Source organism: Heliconius melpomene, chromosome 18 (genome assembly GCF_056956725.1).
Source record: "Heliconius melpomene rosina isolate 202511_hmr_F chromosome 18, ASM5695672v1, whole genome shotgun sequence".
Taxonomy (NCBI): domain Eukaryota; kingdom Metazoa; phylum Arthropoda; class Insecta; order Lepidoptera; family Nymphalidae; genus Heliconius; species Heliconius melpomene.
This window is the reverse complement of record NC_140406.1, coordinates 11,521,552-11,542,616: the sequence shown is the minus strand read 5'-3', so window position 1 is coordinate 11,542,616 and position 21,065 is coordinate 11,521,552. Positions and strand designations below refer to the sequence as shown.

The window sequence follows — 21,065 nt, the reverse complement described above, 5'->3', positions numbered from 1 at the left end:
ATCATTTTCCGCAGGTAGCTCTACACAGACACGACACTGTAGCCGTGTGTAGTCGCTACTATCAAGCAACTATCACCAAGCAGACAAACTTAATTATTTAATAAACTGTACTAATGTTAGTTTTGTAAAATAAATAAGTATTTTTTTTCCGCAAAGCAGGATATTTATAACCTGCATCCCGCATACAACAAGGTAGGTAAAGGAATCCTGAGAACCTACTAATTACGGTGGCATTGGGTGATTGGGCATTGAGTGGCGGAACACATTTAATTTACTTCCACTTTTATTATGTTTTTCTTGAGAAAAATAAGGTATGTGTGGCAATTTAGATTTAAATGAAACATAAGGGATGATAGTTTATATTTTTATTTAAAAAATTAACCACATTAGACCAGAAGAAAAAAAATCATAAAAATAAAGTTGCAACGAATCAGCAACACAATTGCACACAATGCAAACACAGGCAGATTTAAAAAAACGCAATACATTAAGATTTTGCCAAGATGTTCCCAAAATATATGCCAATAGAAAAATTTTCATTACAAAAAAAATAACTCTTGCAGCATAATTTACCCAAACTACAATAATATAATTATAAATTCTAGTGTAAAAATACGCATCCGTTGTGTCCTTGAAAAACTCTTGATTTCTAGAAATGTGCAAAATGTGAACCGTTACTTATTCTCATTCATTTATATTCAAATATTCTTAATAATTAGCACATATCTATATTAATAAAATATTTTTGTTACAAACAATAATTAAAATGTCCAGACCAAATAAATACTTCCTTGTTATCTATTAATCCACTTACCACTTCCTACGTGCTTGTTTATAACAAAATATTTTCCGTGTGTATGCAATGTGCGATTTTAAAATAAGGATACAAACTAAACAAAAAATCAATTAACATCCACATTATAAAAGTATAATTTTCAGATTATTATTAAGAAATTACTCAAATATTCTTAAACATAATAACACTGTAAAAATAATACCACTTTTATTATACGAAATATATTTTTATAAAAGAATACATATATACATTTCGTAATAATTATAACGAAATAAAAAATCGGTATAACAAAGTACTTATGCCTGTGTGCCAAATTAATGTTCTACTGTAAATTGCATTAATGTTTTTTTTATGGTGTTACAGAAATGCTGTTTGCATTGCCTGTTGAGTAGTGGAAGTCAACGCCGCGCTTTGTCTCGATACCAGGGCAAGAAAATTGAAATATTAAATATTTCCCTCCCCCGAGTGGGCATCAAACCGACAACTATCGTTATTTAACTGTAAGTCACACGTCTCAAAAATTTTGATGTCATTAATGTAAAAATAATCACCTAAACCTAATTTGATAATAAATGTTGTATTATTATTGTTTGTTAACATAAGTAATTATTATAACATTAGTGTGTAACTTAGCAACTCATTCACATTCACAAAATTCGTTCATTGACCTTAAAGATAACCTTTTTATTGAACATACAAATTTTAGTTTTGTCTTTGCAATTTCTTATCAAGCCAAATAGTGTTTTACAAGTTTCTTAATTTAAAAATATAATTCATTTTTATAGTTAAAATTTAATATATAGATTTTAAGGCAAAAACATAAACTACGGTGTACGGATTTAGTGGTTATTATTACAAATAATAAAAACATAATATATAGAACCGTCTTCGCAGAAGCGCCGTCATAGCTTAGTGGCAGATGTGTGTGACTGTAAACGCGGCGCTTTTGGGTTCAATCCCCACTCGAGGAGTCAAACACCCCCGAGTGAAATATTTTCATTTAATTTCAGGCAACAAAGTAGGACGCAGCATTGAGTTTCACCACTCCACACGCAAAGCCTCGACAATTCCGCGAAAAATGAGAAACGGAATTTCTTAGCACTAGATTTCTCTCATTGGGGAAGGCCTATGTCCAACAGTGGACAAAAGATGGCTGTTGATGATGATGATGATGATGAGATTTCTCTCTGCCTATCATGATACAGCGTAAAGCTATAGAAAAAAACTGTCTGGTAAGGACGCCAATTTTTTAATCCGAGCAGAAATTGTAATAAACATATTTAGGCATAAAACGATTATCTAATTCATATAATAAAAGCGGTAAACCAGTTCAAAGCGAGCACGACAATAAACAGTAATAAATATACAAATACAAACAGACCGACAGACACCTTATCACGAATAGAGGCACTTTACCTTACAACTATTTACTACTACATAGTTATAAACTAGTATATCACGTGACTACGCTCGTCTAGCGATTGCAGTAATATTAGGTATGTTATTGTTATAATTATAGTTAGGTACGTATTGCAGTGGCGTAACAATATAAGTGTCTATATCCCACATATAGCAGTGTGCTAGGGGAATTTAATGTAGACATTGCATTTTCCACTTTTCGCTGAAGTTATTCGACATTACGTCACTACGTGTTAAGTATTAAATGGTGGAAGTCAACGGCGTTGCCTTTATTAGAGCAAGGAAATGAAAAGAATTCACTGAAACTGATCTGACTCACTGACTGAACTTGAAAGTGAACCGACAACCTTAACTGTAAATATAAAAATGATACCTAAATAATTTCGATCCCCACTCGAGGAAATGAAATATTTATTTACGTTTATATTTCCATCTCTTCGCTCTGGTGTCGAGGCAAAGCGCGGCGGTGAGTTCTGCCCCTCAACACGCAATGCCTCCAGAATTCGGCAGATGTTGGGGAACGGAGTGTCTTAACACTAGTTTCCCTCTGCCTACCCTGCTGTGTGCGGGATACAGCGTGAAGCTGATACCTAAATAAAACCAAATAAAAAAATACCTTACATATTTAAAAAAAATACTATGATTAAGTTATCTCTTTGATAAAAAATCCATTTTTAAAAGAAAAAATACAAGATATATAATATAGTTTATAAACTAACTCAGTTATGAGGTAACGTGTTCAGGAAATACAACGTCGCGACGTCAAGTGTTAAGATAATATTTAAATTTAGGATAATTGTGTAAAACTTTTTTAATTTGAAAAAGTCGATACAATATTTTAGTTTTCATAATTTGTTACATGTTATAGTGTGACTTCAATCATTCTTCTTTAATAAAATAATTAGTTACTTATATTAAGTATGTCACTGTTAAAATTGTTATATTTTTTTAATATTAGTTATTATATTGTTCGATTGAAATATGTGAAGTAGAAAGTAAAATTTAAAATAGTTTATGAGTTATAAGTCTTTTCTAGTTTGTGCGTGAGGGGGGGCGGCGGTAGGGGGGCAATTGGCGCTCGGTGGTGTCTGGTGGCGGGCGGCGCGTCCACGCACGCGGTCTTCAGGTGCATGGTAAGCAGACCACGGGCCACGAAGCCGCGCCCGCACAGCGCGCACGCGTAGGGCCGCGCGCCGCTGTGGTACCGCTCGTGAATCACCAGCGTGGAGCGCTGCGAGAACGCCTTGCCGCAGTGCGAACACACGTGCGGCTTTTCGCCCGAGTGCACGCGCTCGTGCAACTTCAGGTTGCACTTCTTGGCGAAGGCCTTCCCGCACACTGTGCACGCGTGCGGCTTGTGTCCGCTGTGCACGCGCAGGTGGAATTTAAGGTGCTCGCGGGAGGACAGCGCCTTGCCGCAGACGGCGCACAGGTGGTCGCGCGCGCCGGTGTGCGAACGCGCGTGGCGCCGCAGCGAATTGGGGTGCGCGAAGGAGCGTGCGCAGAGGGCGCAGCGCAGCGCTGGGGGCGCGCCGGCGGCGGCGGGATGCGCGAGAGCGCGGTGCGCCAGCAGCGCACGCAGGAACACGAAGGCGAGCGGGCACGCGTCGCATAGGTAGCGCGCGGCGGAGGAGGGCGCGGCGGTGCGCAGCTCGGCCTCGTCGTGCGCCAGGCCGTGCTCCAGCAGCTTGTAGTGGTCGCGGTAGCTGGCCTGGCAGAGCGCGCAGCGGAAGGGCTGCGTGTCGCGCGCGTAGTGACGCTTCCAGTGCTTGTTCCATTCCTTTGGAGACAGTTTCTGCGGTCAAAGTCAAAATTTTCCTTTTTAAAATACGCCATTACAAGCAATTTTAAATTGTCAAGATATATGATAAATGAATAGTTTAAAAAAAACACTAGAAAATAAAAATATAAATTATGGATTGTTCAAATTGTTTCAACTTCTGGGCTGAAGTGTAAACTATGTGCTGTTAATTATAATATTTGATTGTAAAAGCGTGAGGCGCTGGAACAGGAAAGACTTTTTGTATTTGCAACTTGCTGAGAAATCAAGCGCTCTATCTGTGCGCTCTCTCGAGGAAAGTATGTTCTGTAGAGATGGATGTGGAAAGGCGTGTTGCTGCCGGTAATAGGCTTCGTTAAGCTTTAGCTTCACTGATGAGTCGGCGAAATGTCAGCACAGCTGAACGTTTGGCCGTACAGAATGCAGTGTTGGTACCGACGCTGTTATACGGCAACGAAATGTGGGTATTACAGAAGAAGAATGAAAGAAAGATAAATGCCGTAGAGATGAGACTTCTTCGTAGGATATGTGAAGTCAGCTTAGCTGATCGAATTCGCAATCAAGAGATACACAGAATGGCAGGTACTAGTTCCATTTAGCTACGGAAACGAAGTCGCATGTAAAATCTGGCATAAACGATATATAAAGATATTACCTTTTGGCATCTAGGACATTTGATATCATCGCCGGGTGGGGGCGGCGGCGGCTGTGGGGCTTTCTCCTTATTCTTTTTCTTGCGACCGTGCCCCCTGGAACCACGAGAACATTCTATGTCACTACTTACTTTGTGTATTAGGGCGAGACCGTGGCGTAGTGGCGCAGTGGCACAACGTCTGACTGTAACGCGACGGTTGTGGTTGCGTCCCATTCGGGAATGAATTATTTTCATTTTCTCGTTCTAGTAATAAGGCAATAAGCGGCGTTAAGTTCTGCCACCCAAAACGCAACGTCTCGATAATGCCCTCTGCCTACTCTACTGTATGAGGGATAGTATGGGAAGCTAAAAGAGAATAGGCTGAGGCTTAACATGCATTGTTTTGAATTTAAGTAGAATTTCGAACACAATGTGTCATGACACTAAGTACTCTTTGCCTTCTCTGATAGATATATATGTAAGATATGGTGTAAAATGAAAAAAAGCAATTATTACAATTTGACCATACAAATAAATAAATAATTAAATAAAATAACTAATTACACAATTAATTACAGGTGAGCGCCATGTGTGCTAACAGTACCTTATAAAAACATAATTTGTTAAACAAGTTTCAAAATAACCATTGATAAAAGTATTTTCTTAAATACAAGAATTTAAAAATAATTTTAATATGTTTTTTAACTTCACACTATATTTTGCATATTGCAGGGCAGGCACAGGAAACCTAGTATCAAGACAATGTTCTTTTTTTACCAATGTGGGATAAAAGTTGTGTATCCTGAATTAGTAAAAAAACACAAATGTATGATTTGAAGCCAGTCAAGGATTAGGTGTGCACAAGTGTGTGACTGTAAACAGACAGGTTGTGGGTTTGATTCCATTTGCGGAAGTATTTCATAATTTTCATTTCCTCACTCTGGTATCAAGCACAGGGTAGTTACGCGACACAAAAAGCAATGCCTCCATAATTCGGTGGAAGGTGGACAATGGAAGTAATGGGAACAGAATGTTCTAACACTAGATTCTCAGGTTCCTTCTGCCTACCATGCTATGTGAGACATAGAAATAAATTGAAGAATATACCTGTAATGTGTTAGCAATTCAGCGCGCGATCCGCATTGTGTGAAACACATGCAACAAATAAACACCTCCACATTAGTATTGCCCGTACCGCCTGCACTCAAGACTGTAGGTTTCATTTCTATTTCCTCCTTTACTAGACTGAGGTCCAGATGGTCTTGTATTACATTCAAACTATTATTTTCTAACATGCTTTTATCAATTTTAGGCTTTGATTTTCTCCGGCCAACTTTGACTCCGTTACTACTTCCTTTCTCAGTTTTCTTCTTTTTGATGTCAATAAGAAACTCCTCACTGTTGTCGGAGTGTAAGTCACTATGTGTGAACACATCATTACTATCAAAAAAATCATCTTCTTTCTTAATAATAGGTGGAGGTACACTTGGTTCACTTTTTACAATAAGTGTAAGCTCAAATTCTTCTGTCTGTGTGCTTTGTTCATAGCTGCGTGATGGAGGAGATTTACAATTTTGTCTAATAACTTTCACATCCACAGTTTTATTGACAAGAAATTGTGTTGTTAACAGAAGGTTTTTTAATCTGAAATGATTATAATAAAAATAATCAATATAAGGTATGATCACAATATGTAATAAAAAATTAAACATCCAAAAACAAGTGTTTACTAAAAAACTTTGACGTCTTTTAATTGATTTATTTGTAAATCTCATTCACCTATGTAAATAATGTAGGCATCATATTACCCCATTACCATAATACAACATGTCATATTTTTAAAGGTAAACAAATTTAGTTTAACATAAATTCATAAATAGCGTCAGAGATATCGGAGTACACGAGATTTTTATGAATGAAAAGTCGTAAAATATGCCCATAAATCTAATTGCAGCTGACTCGTCGTGCGCGAAGCTCACCTGTTTTGAACTTCAATGGACTCGTTGCAAAATTGGTACAAATCGTTCACTTTGCAACTGCATCTATCGCATATTTTTTGTGGAAGACGGTCATCCTTCTGCACCTGTAGATATTTGTGTCATATTAAGCCAAAAGCAAGTAAATACTAAATAACATGTGAACAATACTACAAATTATAATATTTATTTACCTTAATCGGCAAATACAACGACATCTTTAAAAACAGAGCGTTCCCTTCATCGAAAATGTAATTATTAACAAAACTCGTGGAAGAACAGAGGCGGCAAATATCCTCCATGTTTTGAAATAAAACAATATTTATATGTATTATGTACAAATTGGCACTCAATGCTCGATGTTTATGCTCTTTTGCTAGAAAGTGACAGATAATTCAGCCATTTGTCAATATTGACCTGAACGCCGGTGTTGCTAGCTAGCGCGCGCCGCGCCGTGCATTGTGAGAGACCCAAATGTGTAGAGCGCTATACGCGTACGTAGGTATGTTCCGAAGTGAGCAGACGAGGGGGTGGGCGGGGAAGGCAGGCGCGACAGGGGCTGCGCCAAACTTTTGATTAATGAACACAACGTTTGTAAAGTTAACTTACTCCAGTTAAATTGCAAATATTCAAAACATTGTAAACTTGACTTTCGACTTCACCGCTTTTGTTCTGTTTTTAGACATTCTTCGCCCAATTGTACGCCGTCGATACTAAAGATATTATTATTATTTATAAAACAATTGTGATTATTTACTCATTTGAGTGACATCGTTTCTCGAATCTAAATATAAACACAGACGAATGGATATTTTGCCTAATACATAATTCATAAATACGAGGAATACCTTATCATCCCTTGATGTAGGTTACAAATGTATGTCATAGTTTTTATCGTCCAAGTATAACGTAATTTAGAATGACTACAATAATATATTAGAACTGATCAATCGATTAATGTATTAAGTAAAATAAAAAATTATGTGATATATTAAGTAAATTGACAGCCACAGCTGCGTAGGCGCAGCAGATGATAAAGAGAGTATTAAACAATTACACAAATAGGTACAATTGTAACTCTTATCTACTTATTTTGTAATTACTTGATACGTACTTGCACATTTTGATCCAAGGTCTTTATGAAATAGTAAGCACTTGCTTTACCCATTAAATAAATAAATTTAAATTAAATCAAGCAAAATTTATAAAATTCACATATTCATCCTTTATGGCTTTCATTCTTTGAATTGTTAAATTTACTCAAAATTCGACAAGAACATAAACGTTGCGTTTAACCTTCAACTGATTCATTTTTATAATTACTACTTCACACATTTTTTGTAATATTCCACATAATACCTACAATATCATGGTTAATAACCTTGAATATTTTGACTAGTTTTGCTTGCTGTAGTTATTTTGTTAAATGAATATAAATGAAAGTATATTTAGTAATGATTTTACCTCAGTTTGGCATACCGTAACTTCCTGAAGCGAGCTCTTTCGCGATAGCCAGCGATAAAGGCGTCGACTGCCACTTATCTTTATCTTTATCGTGCGCCTTCAACAAATAAAGTGTAAAAAACGAGATAAAGTGAAGTACTATTGTAGGTATCGTGACGCTTAGAAACATTTCACTACTCTTACTTGAGTCGAATCTCAATATGGTTGAACATAGGTACATATCGTCGTGTCACGCGGTTCCAAGAGTTCCAAATTCCAAAAGTCCAATACCCCGGGTGGCTGAAAGGAATCTCTGTTAGTGATAAGTTTACCTTTGCCAACTATAATCTAGACTGTTCGTGTAATAAAGAATATATAGATATAGATGTCAAACGTTCAAAGTACGAAGACGGTTTGTTGGAAAAAAATGTTAGTTGTGGTTATGTGAAAGGTTGTCCTCTTTGTTCCAAGTTCCAACGGAGTTAGAGATGGAAACTCAGATTTGTTTTTAATACAGATTTTAATTAACTTGAGGCCAGTCGTGTCGCAGAGGACTACACAGTGTGACTCTAAAACCTACTAGTTGTAGGTTCGATACCCACTTGAGAATATGAAATATTTATTTAAATTTATATTTCAAATTTCTTCGCTCTGGTGTCGAGGCAAAAGCCCGACGTTGAGTTCCGCGCCACAACACCCAATGCCTTCAGAATTCAGCGGAAAATAGAACACAGTGTCTTAACACTTTAGGTTCCCTCTGCCTACTCTAATGTGTGCGGGATACAGCGTAAAGCTGATTTGATTTGATTTCTTAATAATCAATTTACGTAGAAATTTACATTTTATTTTTTATTATGCTAAAATTTAAAAATGTTTTAATTGATGTCATATAAAAAAGTTTTGCGGAAAAAAATACATAAACAAGTATAATACTAATAATTTATAACATACAAAATTCTTAATAGTAATATTAATCGAAAATCGACAGCAAAGAAGTTGTAGGTTATCGCGTAGTTAACGTATAGTTTCTTAACCTTAATGTGTGTGAATTGTTAGTATTTATCAGGCCCATTTGATAAGAGACCCAAAAAATAGGTCCAGGTGTGGCTCGAATTGATATCCGTGGAGTGGACATATCGCGAGCCGCGGCCACTCCTTTTACATGAATAAAGGAGAACCTCTTATACTTATTAATTGTTCCTACTATTTATATTTTCACTATTTATCTATGTATGGAGTCATATTGTATAATTCTTTATATTGTATAATTTATTGTTTGAGTAAATGTATAAGTATGTTTACACATGTCTAATGGTCAGTTGCTCGTACCTACAAATTAGAATTACCCAATTAAATTTTTCTTTTAATATTAATGAAGTCTCCAATATCATGTTGGAAAAAATATTCCACTCATGTTGATAGCAATTGTGATTCTCTTAACAGCAATCGTATAGAAAACCTGGAGTAGGTACCTACATATTGAATGATAGGTATAGGTACCTAATTATTTATGGAAGCCGTTGTAAAGCTAGAAGTATATATTGTCTGTAGAAACATCAACAGAGTGGATGCAATTGAATAATAGATATTTCCTATTCTTTTCAATATTTTTTTCACGGCAACATTACACATTTTCTCAACAAATCATTAGATAGGTAGTCTACTCTACTCTTTTCATAACATGGATGAGTAGAATCAATATTTTATTTGTCTTTTTAAGATTTTTGAGGTACATATAGAGGCTGTATTACTTTACTGAAACAGCACACGATATCATGTTCTACCTGTAGTGGAATACACAATGCATATCATCAATATTGGTCATTAATATTTTTTTTATTCTCATCGACGCACAACTTGGATCTCTCGTTCATCTCTCAACATGACGATCAACGAATGAATGCGGAAGCTTTTCACATTACAAAATAAATAACAACATTGAAGTCATTCTTATGTTTAATTTTTTATACTTAATATTTCATTCATTGAATCTTGTTCAATTTTTTTTACATTATTAAGGCCGTAGTGGCGCAGTGGCACAAGCGTGTCATTGTAAACGCCATGGTTTTTGGTTCATATTTCTGCTCGAGGGAATTAATTATTTAGTTTCTTCATTTCCTCGCTCTGGTAACAACAAACTCGAGCACGGTGTTGAGTTCCTCCACTCAACACACAATGTTTCGAAATTTCGGCGGAAAATGGGGAACGGATTATCTTAACACTAGGTTCCGTCTGCCTACCTTGCTGTATGCGGGAGTTAAGTAATCATAATTGCTTGTGTGTTTTATTTGCTAAAGTAGATACACTCATGTGGTCTAAGACATATTTGCCCTCTTTTAGGTGGATTTACATTTTTTTTTTAAATTAACTAATCTAAACTCTACATATCTCTATAGAAATAAAGCGTGAAGTTAAGTTAAGTTTACTATTACATAACTTTTCAAAGGTTATGTAAATTTTGCAAACAGAAATAAAGTCTCTTCTAAATAAACACTCATTTAGTGCGCAAGCATCATGTTCATAGAGCATTGTGCTCTTTTTCCTAGCACATAAGCTGATAATGAATGATTGCGCATCGGCGACGGGCAGAGGGCATCCGCGAATTGCGTCACGAGCACCACTGACACAGCAGGCGTTACGACACCACCTGCCGACCACCGCGCGACAACTGTTACTGTTAACTTTAATGACTATATCTAATGTTGACCCATGGTAAGAAAATTAAGGCCAGTCGTGGTGCAGGAGTGCAAGTGCGACTGTAAACGTGACAGGTTGTGACTTCGATTCCCATACAAAAATATTAAATAATTTGTATTTTAATTCCTATACCCATTTGAGGAATTAAATATTAAATATTTTTACTTCTTCGCTCTGGTAACGAGGCAAGGCGCGGCGTTGATTTTCGCCATTCAACAAGCATTGCTCCAGAATTCAATGGAAACCAGGAAACGGAGAATTTTTACACTAGGTTCTCACTACTATATGCGAGATACAGTGTGAGCTAAAAAAACAGAATATTACGTCCATAACTAGGTTATATTATTGTTATATCACAATCTTCAATAAAAACAAATGTGTCCGAGTGATTTTCGTTTTTGGTGTGATGAGCTTAGTCATAATTCCAATTGACAATTATTCTGTTAACTCTTGCACAAATAAAGCTGTACTCCAGCTGGTGAGGATACAAAGATAGTGTAATGATATTCCTAGGAGAAAATTAGATGTAAGATGTAAGTTGCACGATTTTAGATTTTCACTGAATTACTAGTGCTATCAATATATTCTTAATTACACCATAACTTCATTTCTATCAAATTCGTTATATCACCTATTTTCTATTTCTTTGTAGTAGGTACTAACGTCTAACGCTTACATAATTTATTTTTACAATAGATTTCGTTCAAGAATCATCATTATTAAGAAGTTACTTAATATCTCATGAGAATATTTTTAATTTTATTATTTTTTACAAAACTCACATTAAAACGCATTAAAAAGATTTTCACATTTAATTATTATAATATAGACATAATATAATATTTAATACTCTATTGTAGAAAATAAATATTTTATTACTTATATTAAAAAGTAAAGGAAATTAACTATAGATTATTAAGATTAAATAGACCAAGGCTGGGACGGCTTGACGCTTGTAGGTCCATTTACTTAAGTTTTTTGAGAGCGAGTTGGGGTGTTATCTTAACAACAAGCCTCACGCAAGTTTTATTTGAGTGTCAAGTAGGCCTAACCGACCGGCCACGCCAACAAAGTTTTATATACGCATAAACCGCATATTAATCGTAAATTTCCCAGAATACTCTAATATATTACAATGTTTGAACTCAAACATGACCTCTCAAAGCCGGAACCTTGAAACATTTGATAAACATAAGATGAAAATCGATACGACAAACTTGCGAGTCAACTTTGCAATCTAGTGAAACGAGCGCCACACACGCCGACGAACTCTGGCTTAACTTTAACCCACATAACAAAGTTCAATGTAAACACAATACGGTGGAAGTTTTCGAAGTTCCAGTTCACGGCCGCGACCGGCGCCGCCCGCCCTCCGCCCTCGCCCGCCGCCGCCCCCGCCCTCGCGCCACGCGGCCTGCCCGCCGCCCGCCGCGCACCCCCGTACACACCCGCGCCGCCCCCCTGGGCACCACCCGGCGTCTCCGATTGTTGCTCGAACTTCTTTTCTTCAAGGCAAATATTGCTTTCACTTAGCACTGCCGTTACGTGATCATAAAGGATCATAAAGGACACTCTGCTATAAAAAGTGAAAGAATATTTTATTACCAGATCTATAATTCTTGTAAAATGATGTAGATGTATCTATAAACTAATGATTTTTGTAAGATATTAAATAAGTATAAAGCGTATATATTATACATATATGTATGTACATAATATGAGGCCTTCTTGGCGCAGTGGCACAACCCTGCGACTGTCAACGGATGTGGGTTCGATTCCCACTCGGAGAAATGAGTTATTTCATATTTTCAATTTACTCGCTCTGGTAACGAGGCAAAGCGAAGCAAAGTGAGTGAAGTATTTTAAAACTAGGTTCCCAGGTTCCGTCAACATACCCAGCTCTATGCATCAGTATGAAGGTAAAAAATATGTAAGTATTTCCATGAACATTTAATGTGATTCTCTATCAATATAAACGCACGTGGGACTACCGTCACGTACCTAGCTACCTTTTTCATGAGTTGTTTAAAACATATCATATTTTAAAATAATTAAACAAGAACAAACCAATCTTTTACCAACACAATTAGCTAGGAATATTTCTCTATTTTTCTATAATGAACATTGGGTTGTTAGTTTCGAATCGACCTGAAATATAACATTACACGTATGTACATATAAATCCACCTGTCTATAGACGCCAAGTGTTCCAGAAAGCACACGCCGCGTGTCTTATCAAATGACACCGTTTGATACGCGCCTTTTGCACCTTATCTGCCATGTCGAAATTCTTCCACGTACTATCACACAGTTGTACCTATTCTAATGTAGTAAATCTTTATATATGTCTTATCATATTGCGACTACAATCTATATGGATTAATTTTGATATTTCATGTAAAATGTAATTTATTTTAGTAAAATTCATCATTACGTACGATTTAAAAATTATCAGGTCTAAATTTATTGAAATCGGCGTTCGTTACTATTTTAGATCTCTATGAGGCCTATGCCTAATGCCTCATGGAGATCTCTCGCTGGCGTGCCAACTGTTAAAGATAGTGCAAGTCATATGAATTATATTTTTAATATTTTGATAAGAATATTATAAATTACAAAGAACATATTGATCGTAATTATGGAGTTTCTTTTAAATCGAGAACCATCATGAGATATATTTGTAGGCGTGCATTATTGAAGGATTTAGAGCGCGGTGCGTGTTGATTGTTAACAAGTACAATTACATATTAAACTCGTAGTGTATTTGCAGATGAAAATAGTGAAATTATCTATTGCCAACGAGATATAACGTAATAAACGTATATCTCCATTGTAAACAAGTAGGCACCGTGATGGAACAGTCGCTAACAGATAGCGTCGCGGCGTGGTCGGAGCGCCGATCGGAGCGCCGGCCGCCAGCGGAGCCCTACGCGCGGTGACGCGGCGTCCTCGGCACCTCTTATCACAGATGCCCTGCCGATTGGTGGAGTGAAGTGTTTGCGATACCGATACGAACCACGGGGACCAATCGATTCCCGTCATATGAAATCTTATCACGATCATGGTGGACATTCATACCTTTTGTCAGTTACCTGATATCGTATCGAAAGATATCATCGAGTGTATAAATATGGGACCATCGATCGATCGACTCTCTATCGAAGTTTGCGCTGTGATTCAGATTGACTACTCGCGTGGACTCAGGACTCATGGTAACTAAGGGTGCTCAGTACATATCCGTTTCTTACAAATGTTTAGTGATTGCTATATTTCCATTTTCAAGTAGTCATTATCTCGGCGGCTCACGTGATCGCTTCGTCTTTATGGTTCAGTGCTTAAATTTATTATATTTAAATATTTTTTTCTGGTAATTTGCACGTCCTAGTGTTCGATAGAGACGTATCAAACAGTGTCACAATAATTATAAGCAATGATTACGTAACACCATATGGTGGTCCAATGGCACATGTGTTTGCGGATCCCATGAGGCCGGCCGTTATTCACATCGCATGGAAACTATTTATCCTCATTTAATTCTGTCCAATAAGCGTTGAATACATTCGAAACAGAGCGACGTCGGCTTGCTGACGCGAGGGGAAAAAGCAGTGCTCTTATCAGAGAACGTCAGCCGCACCTTTTCGTGTGATAGCGCGCCGAGTGGCTCCGCAACGGGCGCGCGCCGCGATTGTCACACAGAGCAACCACACTTGTATATCGAATCTTGCTAATAGTTTCAATTTATATTTCAGAAGCTGCAAGACGACGGCACTCATTGTTAGGCTTCACGTCTGAGTTGGACAGGGGATCATGACAGTTTAAAAACACATGCTGCCAGATCTATCTTTCCAGCTCACGCGTGGAACCTCCAACTGCTCGACGGCGTTACTCGACCACCACGAACACTGCAACCACCGCGTCCTAATGATATATTAAGCGTTGAGGATTAAGTGGAGGTGTGATCTCTTCACTTTTTCAATTTAAAGTGAGATTCAACTCCTCCAACTTAACCCGAGCCGCAAGTACTACTGACGTGGAAAGCATTGTTGTTTGCAAGACCTTAACTAATTCCTGTTACCTACTTTATTTTTACTTATATATATCTTATAAAATCTATTTAATTTTTATATAATGTATTAAAATATGGTGCATCGCATTGATATAAAATAAACAATCAATAAAAAACATAATAAATATTGTGTTTTTATTTTCCTTATAGTACCTAAGGAGGGAATAATAATAATAATAGTATCAAACACTAGTTACATATCGAAACGAGTACAATATTACACTTGCAATCAGTACTTCAGTAGTCGGTAGTCGCGCGGCGCGAGTTGAACGCTGGCGCCATCGAGACGTGGCGGCGCTGCGAGCGCTGCGGGCGGCGCGCGCACGGGTATTGTGCGAGACCGGCGGCGCGCGACCGACGCGAAGTTGTGCGCAAATCACTAGAAAAAAAATCACAACACCGAACAAAAAAATGGCCAAAAAAATGTTGGTAACACCGGTGCGCTAAAAAAGCTCGCAAACTTCACGCACGTAACCTGCGCTGGACATCGACTCGTCCCTATCTAACTCTGGGAAAATGTATATTGATTTTTCAAAGAAAAGTCAACCGATGTAACAAAACATCGCTCGCGGAGTGTTTGTACGCGCATCGGAGTGCCGCGGTGGAAGTGTATGTGCGCCCACGGCATGGAGCGACGGGGGCCCTCGGCGCGCGCCCACTGAGCGCTGCCTGAGCTGCCCGAGCCCGGGCGCCATGGACGCCGCCACCGCCAGGCCGTGAGTATTGCGACAGCGCGGCGCCCGAGCGTGACGCCGCGCCGTGCCCTTTGTGCGCGGAGCCCGAGCGCGTGCACGGTGCAGCACGCAGGTAGGTAGGGGGGCGCGCGGCGTACGCTGCACGGCATACAGTCGCTCGCCTGCAGCGGACAAAGCGCTCGCCCGCACTCCGCACGCCCGCTCTTTGTGAGCCCGAGCGCCCCGGGCCACGGCACGATCGACCGAGGCCTCGTCCGTGCCGCCTGCCGCTGTGCAACCGCGACTCGCGAATCCGCCGTCTTACCGTCGATCGAAATGTGCATTTTGAGGTTAGGTCGTGATTTGAGCCATAAGTGTGTGTCGAGAGTGTAGTGGATGAAATGTTAACGCGCCCGAACGTTCCGAGAGTATCGATTTGCTACTTGGAGCAGAGTGTGACAAACGAAATGTGTTCCGTGCGTTGTGACTCCCCTGCCAAGGAGACCTAGCCGTCCTAGGCGACCGAGGCGACCTAGGCGCGCCGTGTCGCGTATGAGACGTTAGATGCAGCAATTTCAAGCCAATTGGTAAATAAATAGTAGCTAGTGGTAGAAATGCAATCACAGTTATTGCAGTGAGACCCAACATCACCCCCAAGTAATATTCACTCACTATCAACCTGCACTGACTTGTGTACATCACACTGTATAACATACAATCTATACTTTATCTCCAGTTGTCTGTTTGCAAACTTGCCATTTACATCTGTACATGCAAGTTTCATTCATAAAATGAAACATAAACATATTCCTCACATTTGTTAATCAATGTATATAAATAATGGAAGCCCCTGTACTATGAATGTGGCTTGTCACTCAAAAGAATGTTCATTAATAACCTGAACTGCCACTTACTTGATAGTATACCAAACAAGCTAAACTTTTATTATCATTTCAGTACAAATAATGATTATTCATGGAGAATTTTAAGTATGTGTTCAATATTCATTATTTTTAATACTATTTATTCATTTGAATATTTATCAAAACCATAAATAAGATAAAGTTTATTTATTCTGAATCCCTAATAACCATTCAAAAATACAAAATGTTAGAATTGTTCTTTGTACTTTGTTGACCTCAAATAAAAGCTATTAGACATCTTAAATGATTATTACCACTAAACCTTTATTAACATAACCTTAATTAGAAATAAGAAACATTTCATGTATTTTCTTTTGGACTACATCACAGATTACATATAAACACCAAACTCTTAATGAATCAACAATATATAAAAAAAAATATTAAGTACATAATACAAACAATCTCAAGTTTAAAGCTTATAAAATTATGAAATTGATTCAATTTACCAATCATAATATGCAATGTCCTTGAGTCATAAAAAACATATGTTTACATTAACAACCACAACAGCCACTTAACAACTAATTTGACATTAAATAACTATTTATGTTAATCATTTAAAATAATCATCATTTAATTAACTGCCAAGTACTCAATAAAAGTTTTAATGCAATTATTTTGAATTGTGTGAGTGACACAGATTCACTTTTCTGATTGTCTTCCTCTTAGCTGTGTTTATAAATAAATCATTATTGGAAATTTTATCCTTAATTATCACGAGCATACGTTCTTGTATTAAAGAAAACTTGAAATGAAAATGTGAACATAGCGGGACTCAAACCCGCACCACTAGGAAGCTGTACACATAAATCTTATACGCTTGTTACAATACATTTTCTTTCTAAAATCTTTTTCTATCCTTAGTGTGGACTTTAATAATGTCTAATGAATTGAGTATATTCATCTTGGCAGATTTACTTTATGAGCAGAATATATTGTATTAACAAAATTTGATATAACTTTTATTAATTAACAGTTTTGTCTTGAGGTAAAGCTAGCACAGTGATATTTCACTCTGTACTTTGTTGGTTATGTGCTATGTATAGCACAAAGAGCAAGTATGCAAGCTATAATTAAATACTTGAAATGCTTTACGAGCAAAGGCCTACTCTTGTAAAGACAAGGTAACTGCCATCTACAAATTATTAAGATACTAGCTGAGGCCATTGTGGTGCAGCAATGCATCACTGTAGGTTCAATTCCATTTGAGCATAGCCAAATACAAACCTGTGTCTTTTGGAAACTGGCCAAGCGCTCTAACCATTAAGCCTTTCACTCTTTTCAAGCTACATTGAATTGAATTCTTCTCTTGTTCCAAGTTATTTTTGTTGTTAGCATCTCTTTAGAGAGATTTTTCAAATTTTGATTCAACTTCAGATTGAATTTGAACTTGTTAATATCACATACTTAGCACTAAAGCAGAACTTATCACTATGTTTCATTTGAAAGTAATTAGTTGAGCCACACACATAATATATGCTGTTGATATTACTCATAGTGAGATAGTTGTAGCATGGTGTTAGCTGCGCTGACATACCTACTCTTTTGTGACTCACCACAGTTGACAATGTGTCCTTACCTACCATAGAACTCTTTTGTGGTAACTTACGTAATTTAATTATATTTAATTAGGATGAAATTGATATTATCATGTATTTATTTCTAATTAAACATTAAAGCAAAACAAATGGCTAACATTTTATTTAAAAGTTATATTGTAAATGAAACATTAATAAAAAATTAATATTTTAGAAATTTTGATATTCATATGCAAAATTACCATGGAAGTTATTATTTACCCAATAAATGATCAGAATGCAATGAGACAACCAAAAATACTCAAATTCATCTGACAACACCACTCTTACTCTCACTTAACCGAGGTCACTAAAATTTAAATGTAAATCTTAAAATTATCACATTAGGTAAAATGTTGAGTGGCACTCATTATGTAAATTTGTTACAGTGTTGCTCATTTGTTCATGAGTTAAAGCCTACTTGTTTGTAATGACAATACACTACTTGGTTTCTCCTTTACACTTTGTTTTACATAACCCACAGTTTTGACACTAGACACATATTGTATATAGTTATTGCAAAAAAATTGATAATTTTCTATGATATCTGTAAACTATTTGACAAATGTTATAAAACCAAATTAAATCATAAATAGCAATCTCTTTATTAATTATATTCTATTTAAAATCTTGTATATGTTACAAAAGCTGTTAGCTGTTTATAAAAAAATATTCCATTTCATTCAAGGTTAGGACAAATTAGTAATTTAACAAAAGTAATTTGCATATCTTAGTCTTCCGAAGGTTTTAGGACTATAACACTAGAGTCATTGCTTTATAACAAAAAAAAAGCATGTCATATCATAGAATGTCAGCCCTAATGCAATGTTCTGCTGCTCTGAGCTCTGACCACCGCTTGCAATGAAATGTGAGCTATAATTTAGAGAATTATATAATTGATTATTCCTTAATGTGTGCAAAAAGTGTGTAAGAATGTCTCATAAAAACTTATAAAGTAGCTTGAAGTGGACGTTGCTATGCCCTTTTCCATACAACAAATTACATAAAAACTTTGCCTTAGTAAATTAAGCTGCTATTTTAATTAGCAATAATACACGTGTACTGAGTGTTAACTGTGAGAAAATATTTTATTTACAAATAAGCTTCATAGTATTTAGCCAAATAAGTCAAATATAAACAAGCTTATGTTTTTGAACATTTTATAGTACTTGTCTGTTTATACAGATGTATTTAGAATTTTCAAATAAGTATAACTAAACAAGAATTTTGTAAATATAAATCCAATTCGGGAAAATATATTTTTCTCTCTCGTCATATATCTAAAATCTAAATCCAGTGATAAGTGAAGCAACGAAAGTATATAAAACTAATTCATCGCTTATAAATTGTAATTCGTAATATTTTATTTTTAATGCAATTGTTTTAAACATTTTACAGTGGTTCGTACTGTGTTCTGTGTGCGACCGTGGACGAAAATCCTTTCTAAATAGTTTAATTGAATATGTTTAAAAATCGTAAAACTAAAGATTTTATTATGAGAACAGACTCTCTTATCACGAAGTTGCTTTTCATTACTTCACAAAGGGAAAATCCTAATATATAATGTTTACACCATTACTTATAATTACGTAGGTACCTTTAATAGTAGTTAAAGCAATTTCGATTTTGTATTTAATTGTCAAACTTCAGTTTAGAGTAGAGTTAGAGAATGGTATATGTATTGCGGGACAGATAGAATGTTGTGATAAGTGACTCTGTCCTTTATTTTCTTCTCATTTTAGATACATTATGTAATAATATAAATATTCCTCCATTGAATCCAAAACCAGCCGCCGTTCCTTCAGACGCGTTGTGAACTTACCTATGAAATATCACATTTCTTGCAAAACAACAACAAGAGAGAACTATTGAACCAATTTTCTACATTGCAGGACCTTCCCTATTGTAGAATGTACCCACATCGAACCCGTAACTAAAGTTTACTTCAGTTATACCGACAGAACAAGTTATGAAAAAAATACATAGTTGCGTGTAAATGTGAGCTAAAACATAGCGACGCCGCCAATTTACCCAATCCAAGTGACCCCTGCCACTTGGCACCGTTAATAACGTTAGATAATTACTATTCTTAATAGTAACATTTGCTTGCTCAATTATTAATCATACATGTTGCGTTTGTTTTTTTATTGTTAGCGATGACAGGGTTGTAGTGTTAAGAGAATAGCTTAAAAGTGCTTAAATTACTTATTAATTACCATTAAACTTACTTATTAATTACCATTAAACAACTAAGATTTCACCATATTTTATGGTGGTTAATTAAAATTTTATGTACAGTTACAGTGAGAAAGATATATGTATGAGCTTTGGCTGATAAAATTTGAACAAAAACTGGATTGATATTTCAAATTTGATACTCTTTTGTAATTTGTAATGATTTAAACACGATTCTGTAAAAGATAATTTTCGTTCGTTAACATAAAATAAACGTTCCTCCGTCGAGAAAATTCCATCGAGTGATTCATGCATGTCTTAATGATTGTGCCTCAAAGGTTTCATTACGTAGCTAGTTTTGTCACAATTACCAAATAATGTATAGACATTAGTCTGGAGTGAGGTCTGGACGTAAAAGCAAATGCGGCACGTCCGCCGCACGCCCGCACCCCTGGCAGGAGACGATGCGCATCCACCGCGCCGCCAGGAGGATGCGAGGCGACCTAGAGGGTCCGGTAACTACCTACCTACAACCACCACCAAATGGTTAGAGTTAAAATAGTTTTACCATACGTAATGGTCGTAAAATACTTTTCGTTTCGTGTCTGATCGTGGTCACGGCTTCGATTACTAATCTTTAGGTTTTTTGTAATATGGCACTAGGGCTATAAAGACGATGGCGAAAATTTGTGTGCAATAAAAATAAAAACATAGAAACGATTTTTTTGTATTATTATAGAAGAATATATAGTCCATGTAGCCTTATGAGTGTAGGTAACATCTTACGACTCGTTTAGTTCAGAAACTGCCCCCCAGTTTCCCATTAGCGTTGTGAGCCCGAGTGAGTACGACTTTGCCAAATATTTATAACAGATAAGTTTAGAAATTTCAAACATCGCGTA

General features: G+C 36.6%; 2 protein-coding genes and 1 long non-coding RNA gene across 6 annotated transcripts in view; 2 read left to right on the top strand and 1 right to left on the bottom strand.

Annotated features, from left to right (window-relative positions):
• Window positions 1-350: 350 nt before the first annotated feature.
• LOC146529593 (uncharacterized) lies at window positions 351-7,323 on the bottom strand. The gene is made up of 5 exons (XM_085201771.1): window positions 6,800-7,323; window positions 6,609-6,712; window positions 5,737-6,273; window positions 4,651-4,744; window positions 351-4,010 (listed from the first exon to the last, which is right to left on the bottom strand). The coding sequence occupies exons 1-5, from the start codon at window positions 6,905-6,907 to the stop codon at window positions 3,228-3,230; spliced, it is 1,626 nt and encodes a 541-aa protein (XP_085057897.1). The 5' UTR covers window positions 6,908-7,323; the 3' UTR covers window positions 351-3,227.
• Window positions 7,324-13,606: 6,283 nt separating this feature from the next.
• LOC146529592 (uncharacterized) lies at window positions 13,607-14,936 on the top strand. Its single transcript, XR_014878986.1, has 2 exons — window positions 13,607-13,957; window positions 14,495-14,936. It is a non-coding gene; the product is annotated as an uncharacterized LOC146529592 (long non-coding RNA).
• Window positions 14,937-15,052: 116 nt separating this feature from the next.
• Tdg (Thymine DNA glycosylase) overlaps window positions 15,053-21,065 on the top strand; it is a 44,468-nt gene continuing 38,455 nt past the window's right edge. For 2 of the 4 annotated variants that reach the window (XM_085201452.1, XM_085201450.1), the window contains exon 1: window positions 15,056-15,527. In XM_085201452.1, the coding sequence (XP_085057578.1) occupies window positions 15,505-15,527 (23 nt within the window). In that variant the 5' untranslated portion in view covers window positions 15,056-15,504. Of the gene's footprint in view, window positions 15,528-15,599; window positions 16,073-21,065 lie in introns of those variants that run through there. The other 2 variants (XM_085201448.1, XM_085201449.1) reach the window with 2 other exon arrangements.

What these genes read in the sequence shown, in the direction of transcription:
- LOC146529593 (XM_085201771.1), bottom strand. Translation starts at nt 6,907, where the DNA reads ATGGAGGATATTTGCCGCCTCTGTTCTTCCACGAGTTTTGTTAATAAT. An exon ending in TCCATTGAAGTTCAAAACAG is followed by an intron (nt 6,274 to 6,608) that starts GTGAGCTTCGCG and finishes TAATCATTTCAG; the next exon opens with ATTAAAAAACCTTCTGTTAA. An exon ending in AATGTCCTAGATGCCAAAAG is followed by an intron (nt 4,011 to 4,650) that starts GTAATATCTTTA and finishes CTTTGACCGCAG; the next exon opens with AAACTGTCTCCAAAGGAATG.